This window comes from Periophthalmus magnuspinnatus, chromosome 23 (genome assembly GCF_009829125.3).
Source record: "Periophthalmus magnuspinnatus isolate fPerMag1 chromosome 23, fPerMag1.2.pri, whole genome shotgun sequence".
In the NCBI taxonomy this organism is placed as follows: Eukaryota; Metazoa; Chordata; class Actinopteri; order Gobiiformes; family Gobiidae; genus Periophthalmus; species Periophthalmus magnuspinnatus.
In genome coordinates this window covers 14,958,010-14,966,266 of record NC_047148.1, presented here as the reverse complement: position 1 = coordinate 14,966,266, position 8,257 = coordinate 14,958,010, and the positions used below count along the sequence as shown (strand labels likewise).

Here is an 8,257-nt window from a genome sequence, read left to right as displayed (position 1 = left end):
TGAAGTGTCTGAGAGGATTTACTCTTTCACTCAACTGAATGTTTTAGGAGGTGAAACATATAACATAACCATTAATATTCAAATACTATCTATGATAAACACTACTACACTGTACCTTTAAGAAATTTGGACCAAACTATTTCACAAATGAACAAACAGAAACTGTACACTAATAGGTATGTTGTGGAAATTCTCCTATTACTATGCAAGTGGTGAGAATTAAAGAAACATCGCGACACCAGACCGTTTCTCCTTTGTCTATTTATTGGCTTGATGCTTCAAGTGGCACAGGTCACACAGAGAACAGTCTGCAGGAGTGTGCGCTGCTGTCCACAGACATAGTCACACCTGGGGTCAGAGCGAGTCACAGAGACATGTACAATTTGCAACTAGGCAAGTGATAAATGACACTAGAGAAAGTGAAACCATATATTACGAATACTATTTCTCCAAACTAGACATAAGAGTCAGACATCAGAGCATAACAACAACATAGCAACACAAAAATATTAAGAGAAATCACGTGATTATGCAGAAATTCCCTATTTACTGTGTAGTTAGCTCCTCCCTTCAAGTAGATATAGGCGGTGTCCAAAAGTGACAGCAATTACAGCAATTGTGAACTACGTCCTACTTCCCTGTCGACTGCTTCAATAGTACTTGACAGTTACTGCCAGATCAGGTATGTGGTTATTTCATGTGAATAGAACTTTATATTAGACTAAAAAAGACAGTGTACATATTTTGGTAAATAGGTCTTGATCATGAGTGATTATAATTGTCATGTTCTGTTTCTGTTACAGCCATAAATTGATGCAAGCCACTTCAGTGTTTTATTGATTATTATTTGAAGGCAAACATTAGTCCCTGGTCAGTGGCTTGTAGTTAGATAACGCAACTACAACTTTTAATGCAATTGTGTGTTTATTAAGTCTAAACCCTCACCTAATATTCTTTCTTTACAACTGTGTATGTTCACCCGCATTGCGAATGATTGTGAAACTGACTTCCAGACAAAATGCAATCCATCCCAGACCTAATAAAAAATAAAAGAGACGGCAAGGAGTTGAGTACAGAAGAAATCCAAACTTTCATCAATGCTGTTACAAACAAAACAATACAAGAATGTCAAATGGGTATGTGACATACAAACTCCATGTGTGAAGACATCTGTTTTTATGTGTTATAACTTTAACTTTTCAGGAGCCATGCTCATGGCTATTTGGCAAAAGGGCATGACTGACAGAGAGACCCAGGACCTCACGCGAGGAATGATGTCATCGGGCGAAGTGATGTCATGGCCCTTGGAGTGGGCGGGGCGTGTGGTTGATAAACATTCCACTGGAGGAGTTGGGGATAAAGTCAGCCTGGTGTTAGCTCCTGCATTAGCTGCGTGTAACTGTAAGGTACATTACACTTTTAGAACTCCTGGAAGTGTAGCTGTAAATTTGGAAATTCAAATAAATAAACAATATCGAATGCTACTGAGATATTCATATCATGATGATGGCGGCATTACTTGTGTGTACTCTTCAGGTGCCCATGATCAGTGGGAGGGGACTGGCACATACAGGAGGCACTCTGGATAAGCTTGAATCAATTCCTGGGTATAACATTAACAAAAAACCATCAGAGGTAAAAAATAATAATAATAATAAGAAGAAAGAAAGAAAGAAAGAAAGAAAGAAAGAAAGAAAGAAAGAAAGAAAGAAAGAAAGAAAGAAAGAAAGAAAGAAAGAAAGAAAGAAAGAAAGAAAGAAAGAAAGAAAGAAAGAAAGAAAGAAAGAAAGAAAGAAAGAAAGAAAGAAAGGTCTTTAATATATAAGCACATACAATTATTGCAGATTCAGAAGATTCTGGCCTCAGTGGGCTGTTGCATTGTTGGTCAGACTGAGACACTGGTTCCTGTGGACAGAGTTCTGTACGCTCTAAGAGATGCTACTAGCACTGTGGACAGCCTACCACTCATTAATGGTGCACAAAACATCTTTCAATTAAAGAAAAAAAAAAAGACTGGACTTAATTTTTTTTTTTGCAGGGTCTATTATCTCAAAGAAGGGGGCAGAAGCTTTATCATCTCTAGTGCTTGATGTAAAGTTTGGAAGAGCTGCTCTATACAAAGATCTAGGCAGTGCCAAAGAACTAGCAGAGTCATTGGTTTGAATCTTATGCTCCAATAAATATTAGAAATGAAAACAAAACTCTAAATGCTTTTTTTCACCAGGTAAAGACTGGGAATGGTTTGGGTATCCGTACAGTGGCGGTCCTAAGCAAAATGAATTCAACAATTGGTCGATATGTGGGTAACAGTCTAGAGGTGATTGAGTCCCTGGAGACACTAAAAGGGAATGGTCCTGATGACCTGATGGAGCTGGTGACAACATGTGGTAAAATACTGGCAGACTGGCGGGTTTCCTACTTGTTGCTGTATGATATTTAGTAAACAACTATTTTTGTTTGTCTAGGGGGCCTGTTGCTATTGATGACAGGTGAGGTATCCAAATTATCAGAGGGCAAAACTAAAATCTCTAATGCTGTGACCAGTGGAGCTGCCCTTTCAAAATTTCAGGCCATGCTAGAAGCCCAAGGCGTGGCCAAAGAGATGGCTCAACACCTTTGTTCAAATACAGACTATTATCAAGTCCTGAGAAAATCTAAGTACTACACTGAACTGAAGATACAGAAAAATGGTAATTATATAACACGTTCAAATCTAAGGAATTTACAACTGTCAAATCTATATACTTCTATAATTATCATAGGTAATGCTTTTATTTAAAAGCTGCACTATGTAACTTTTACAGTGGGGGATCTGCCTCCTAGTTATTTTAATGGATTTAAAGCATTAACCGTGTTTATCTCGAGGGAGACGAGCAGGGGACTTGTTACAGGTTAAAAAAATAAAATGAATACCATACTGTGGAACATTTCAGGCAAGCAAAACATCTCCATAATGGCGAACACCGTATCAAAAAAGTTAGATAGCATCTATAATATTGCTGGTTAGGATAAGATAGTCCCTTATTGTGTCCCATGAGAGAAACTTGTCTAGGGAGTGGGGTTATATGCTTTAACACACTGCAGCTTAAAGCCACATACAAGCCACATCCACCATTGAAACATAAATAAGAGACTAAGAATAACCACAAGTAATACACCATCAGGGGATCTTTAAATCAGACAAGCCCTTTACAGTCTTATGTTCCATTAGTAACTGCACTAAGTCTGCATAAGTCTATGTGCAGTTTTGATTGCACATTCCCTAAGCCTGCATTGTCACTTGTGTATGATTTACTTTTATTTTTTTAATGTTTAGCAGATTCATGGCTAACTTGTAGACTGCTGTAGACTGATGTGATTTCTTGTGTGCTTGCCTGACTCTGATGTCTTACTTTTGTACTGTTGTCCCAGGTGTGGTTGTGGATATAGATGGCATGTGTTTGGCCCAAATCCTCCATAAACTGGGAGCAGGACGAACCATTGTTGGTGAAAAAATTAATCACAGTGTAGGTGCTGAGCTCCTGGTGTCGCTGGGTGACAAGGTGTCAAAGGGTAAAGAACATAATATGGACACATTTTTGTTTATGTTCAGTTCTATTAATTATATATTTTCTTACTCATTTCTAATATAGATTTGCCCTGGTTGAGGCTTCACTATGAGACACCAGCTCCAACTGAAGAACAAATAGCCCAGCTGCAGAACAGTTTGGTCATATCAGAGAAGAACACAAAATACCAGAAACAAAATTTAGTTCAAGAAATTATCCCGCCTGGTTGGTTTTGAAGCACAATTTATGCTGTCAGCTGCAAATTATATAATGTAATCAAAGAATGCTTGCACCAATAAAATACATATTTCCTTAAACTAAGTGTAGTTGACTGTAAGACTAATATAAAAAAATCCATTAAGACTAAAACCAAGGAATCTGAAATTAGATACAAAAAGTATAAAAATAAATTAACAGATATAATGAGGAAATGTAAGAAAAACTACTATAGGACTTAAACAATATTAAAGGCTTCTGGAAAGTATTAAATGAGATCATTGGTGCAAGGCCAAAAAACAATTGCATTGCTGAATATTATAAACACAATGATAAGACAATCGTAAACATGCAAGAAGTGGCTGAAGGATTCAATAAGTACTTTGTCGAGATTGGGCCAGAACTTGCCAAATCAATTCAACCGCCTATATTCAAAAACTATGCTACTAAAGAAGGATCATAGTAAAACTATGAATACTCATCAATTTGTTGGTTGTTAACAATTCTCTGTCATTCATTATCTACTGCCGCAATGTACTTTGTATGAACTGCAATTTAGTGAGTCTTTAATCTCCGTACACATTATGCGCACACATTACATGCATGCACATGCACACCCGGTGTGTATGTGCATGTGTTTGAATGATACACACATACACTTTACTTGCATACACATGCACACGCACACCCGGTGTGTGTGGGCATGTGTGGATGTTATACACATACACACTACATACATACACACTCACAGATGGTGAAGGAATGTATCTATGTTTGCTACTGCAATGAAATCTAAATGGTGTGACTTAGTTAAATATGGGGGGTAAGCGCTCACAAGTATTTTACTTTTGCTTACTCCTTTTGAGCATTGTACAAAACTTGGGATTTGGGTGTACACTGTTTTTTTTGTTTTTGTTTTTTTTATTATGTCTGCTCTGCTCAAATAAACAATATTCATTCATTCAGACTAATTACATTATTACTTTTTTTTACATAACTGGAGGTGGAGATGTTATTGCACTGCTCAAAGTCTTTTAGAATATAATAACACTTATTTATCTTGAATTTAAATAATTATTTTATTGCTCAGGAATGCCTAAAAACATGCCTTCTTACTGCATGGTCGACTTTCCACACATCTGACCTGTAACTGAACTGAGTTTAGTCACTTGCTTGTCTCCAGAGATAAAGTTAATCTTGCACATACATATTGCACCTTTAACATTGGCTCAATAATAATGTTCAATGGATAGACTTTATTCAACGACAGTGTGAAAAGAGACATCTATCAAACTCTTTAAAGAAGACACTCTTTTATTTATAAAAGACCAAACAAACAAAAAAATGCAATGCTGCTGATTACAGGAAGAAATTTGTCTAAATCATCAGTCCTTAGAGTTGTTATTTTCAGAAACACTCCCGTGGTCAGTGCACAACAGAGTTCAATGGTTCAGCTCTAATGTTTCCTAAATCCAGTGTGGAGTCCGTCTCTTCATCAATCTCACCAATCACTGCCCTGCAATGCCCAAGAATTAACCTAGTATTGCACCAGAAATTTAGAGTTCAGTGTGATGTGTGTAAATAGTTGAAAGTGACTTACACATTATCGCCTCGAACAATGTATAGTCCCAGGACCACCTGCTCCACGCCTTGACTAGAACTGAACACTCGCTCATGGCTCTCATCCAGGATCAAGTTGATGGTCTGATCAAAGCCTTTCAGGGTGCCCTACAGACACAAAGACATAGGCCTATTTTAAGATTGTACCATTTTGTTCAACACCATATTGTTCAATACAAGCAGAACCACACAAAGAATGTCTGTAGAAAGTAACTTAGTATTAAATAAGTATTCTGTAGTGTGCACTGGAACAGAAACAGTGGCTATGTTTACACACCGAAAATCTGATCATCATCTGATTTCTAGAGTTATCACATTATTGAAATGTCATGTTAAAATTTTACATTTTCCCTTTCATTATCATCATAGAGAAATCGGATGTAGTCTTCTTGTGCATGTAACACACACTAATCAGATCCATTTATTGGGTTATCTGATTATTCTAGTCATCTCATTTTTACTGTAAAATGGATATACTGGTACACAAACATACAAACACAAATGCGTCTATTAAGCCTTATGTATCCTGCAATGTAGTAAATGCATTAGGAAATAAACTTACTACGATCATGCGTCCATCAGATGTGACAATAGCCACAGTGCCTGACACATCCAGGTTAAGAAAACATTTTTACCAGAACAATACTTTGATGATAAGATACTAAAACACATAATAACAATCTGCACAAAACATTTTCATCACATAAATTTAAACATGTCAATTTGAGCATTGAGCCTAACAGGAATAAGCTAACTAGCATCCATTCATTATACAGCGTGGACTTAGGTTCAAGGATACGGTTTATGTAGCTCTCCAGAGCAGTGGACATCTTCTAGACTGGTGTGTCGGATTGCTTATGTTACAATCGAGCACTTTTAGACAAATCGAGGCCAATTAGTACAGAGATTGTGATGAATAAAGAGGCAGCTAAATCAAGGATGCTAGGTTTCAGCGACCTAACTTCTTCTTTTTGTTGTTTTACAGCGGTTGGCAAAATCATCTTAAAAGGAGCATTACCGCCACCTACTGTTCCGGAGTATGCATCAAGTATATTCAACAGTACCCTCAAAATAAAAATAAAAATTAAATTAAATAAAGGTAGGAAATCTATTGTTACATTAGAGTCTATTTTTAGTTTATTTTTTAAGTCTATTTTTTAAATTATTTTAAGCTATTTATCTATTATCTTGTTTTATTGCATGTACCATTTTCCTTCTGTTCGTTAACTGTGGTGCAATATTGGAATTTCCCCACTGTGGGACTAATAAAGGCATATCTTATCTTATCTATCTGTATCCTGTGGAAAACATAGGATATAGATAGACAGATTTCCCCACTTGTCCTCTACTACTACAACCCAGAATGTTCCTCAAAATGAATTCCCTTCCCCCAATCCCTCAGCCTTTCCTTCAACACTGCCCGTTCCACATTATAATCCCTACACCACAACAACACATGTTCCACTGTCACCTCCTCCTCTTGACAGACCTCACACAGCCCCCTCCTTCCCAATCAGATGCAGTATACTGTTAAGTCTTTTTATTGCAGCCTCATCCCTACTGTGACCCCCTGTATCCTGTGAATCATCTCACTTCCAATTTAATGTGAAATAGATGCTGTTCCTTGGCCCCTGCTTATCACTGTCTTTGCCACTCCTTAGAGACCCGACTCCAAGCTACAGCCTAGGCCTCAGATTTGCTGCTCTTAATTTTCATGTCAGCATCACTTTAGTTTAGGGCCCCTTTGGCCAGTTTGTCCATCTTTTCATTACTACTAATTAAAGCTTGAGCTGGCACCCACAGAAAATAAACACAAGTACCTTACTGATGTATTCTAGTAACACCCATAAGAATATCAAACAGGATGTCCAGTCTAGTGTTGGATCAAAATGACTGGATGTTAGCAAGAACTGATTCAGAGCATACTAGTACCTGACTCACCTTTACAACCTCTGCCCATTTTAGTGGCACCAGTATAGCCACCATCTACACAGTGTACACTTCCAGCCCATCTGCGGTATGCCTGTTTATACCTATGCTCCTAGTGGGGACTGCAACTCTAAAACCTGTGATGTCTGTGTCTGTTTTTTTGTTCCATCTGTAAATATATGGGTCAAAGTACTCTTGCTGAATATGGAAATGAAATGCTGTGACAAGGTCTATTTTCCCCTTTCCCTCCCTTTTCAGGTCTAGGTGGCACCAATCAACAACTGGGGACAGAAGTAACCATGGAGGTACAGCAGAGAACACTACACCAGGACATATCTGCAGATCAAAAACATGGCACTCCTTAGTTAACAAATTTCCCACCCTTCCAAAGTGGTTTCTCTGGCTTTGTCTATACTCCCAGCAATCAAAAAGCATTTCCTTGGTAGAATGTGACTCACCATGACTCCTGAGATAAACCCAATATTTTACAGCTATTTGCCCTCCTCCACATTTCAAGAAGCATTTCTCCCATCTCGGCCTGTAAGGCACTAACAGGAGATGTTTTGAAAACACTACAACACATTCTCAGGGCCTATGCTTGCATTACATCCAATCATTTTAATACAGAAGGGGCTGCCACACAATCATAATAAAAATATATTTTATTAAAGCCTCCCTTTAGGGCTGTGCCACAAGCCCCCCATTCTCTCCCAGCCACACATCTCATAACATTAATCACCTTTTTGTATTTGTTTTCAATCTTGTCTACGTATGCCTTCCATGTCCGGCATTAGTCAAATATGAGCCCCTAGAACTTAAAAGAGCTTACTTTCTCAAAACACTTCGCTTTTCCAACTCAAAGGAGAGCCTTTCAGTCATCATTCGATCTGTGAACTTGCACAGGTTTAATGTAAGATAGATTGGCCTGACGTGGCTTAGAAGGA

General features: G+C 37.8%; 2 protein-coding genes across 3 annotated transcripts; one reads left to right on the top strand and one right to left on the bottom strand.

The window, feature by feature from the left end:
- Positions 1–604: 604 nt before the first annotated feature.
- On the top strand, positions 605–4,733 carry tymp (thymidine phosphorylase). Of its 2 annotated transcripts, XM_033989988.2 has the most exons (11): positions 605–682; positions 804–870; positions 1,014–1,136; positions 1,204–1,406; positions 1,537–1,635; positions 1,845–1,974; positions 2,039–2,157; positions 2,225–2,387; positions 2,466–2,690; positions 3,412–3,552; positions 3,633–4,733. In XM_033989988.2, exons 3-11 carry the CDS (start codon positions 1,019–1,021, stop codon positions 3,782–3,784), a joined length of 1,350 nt encoding a protein of 449 aa, XP_033845879.1. In that variant the 5' UTR covers positions 605–682; positions 804–870; positions 1,014–1,018; the 3' UTR covers positions 3,785–4,733. The 2 variants fall into 2 exon arrangements, with proteins under 2 accessions (XP_033845879.1, XP_033845880.1); XM_033989989.2 differs by lacking the exon at positions 804–870 and having other exon boundaries at positions 610–682; positions 3,633–3,917.
- A 429-nt stretch (positions 4,734–5,162) lies between these two features.
- On the bottom strand, positions 5,163–6,351 carry lsm8 (LSM8 homolog, U6 small nuclear RNA associated). The gene is made up of 4 exons (XM_033989717.2): positions 6,184–6,351; positions 5,947–5,987; positions 5,365–5,492; positions 5,163–5,280 (listed from the first exon to the last, which is right to left on the bottom strand). Exons 1-4 carry the CDS (start codon positions 6,212–6,214, stop codon positions 5,190–5,192), a joined length of 291 nt encoding a protein of 96 aa, XP_033845608.1. The 5' UTR covers positions 6,215–6,351; the 3' UTR covers positions 5,163–5,189.
- Positions 6,352–8,257: the final 1,906 nt, after the last annotated feature.

Coding starts and splice junctions, on each gene's coding strand:
- tymp (XM_033989988.2), top strand. CDS start 1,019: ATGCAATCCATCCCAGACCTAATAAAAAATAAAAGAGACGGCAAGGAG. Junction 1,137..1,203: donor AATACAAGAATGTCAAATGG/GTATGTGACATA, acceptor TTAACTTTTCAG/GAGCCATGCTCATGGCTATT. Junction 1,636..1,844: donor TTAACAAAAAACCATCAGAG/GTAAAAAATAAT, acceptor CAATTATTGCAG/ATTCAGAAGATTCTGGCCTC.
- lsm8 (XM_033989717.2), bottom strand. CDS start 6,214: ATGTCCACTGCTCTGGAGAGCTACATAAACC. Junction 5,988..6,183: donor TCTGGAGAGCTACATAAACC/GTATCCTTGAAC, acceptor TGGATGTGTCAG/GCACTGTGGCTATTGTCACA. Junction 5,281..5,364: donor ATTGTTCGAGGCGATAATGT/GTAAGTCACTTT, acceptor TGGGCATTGCAG/GGCAGTGATTGGTGAGATTG.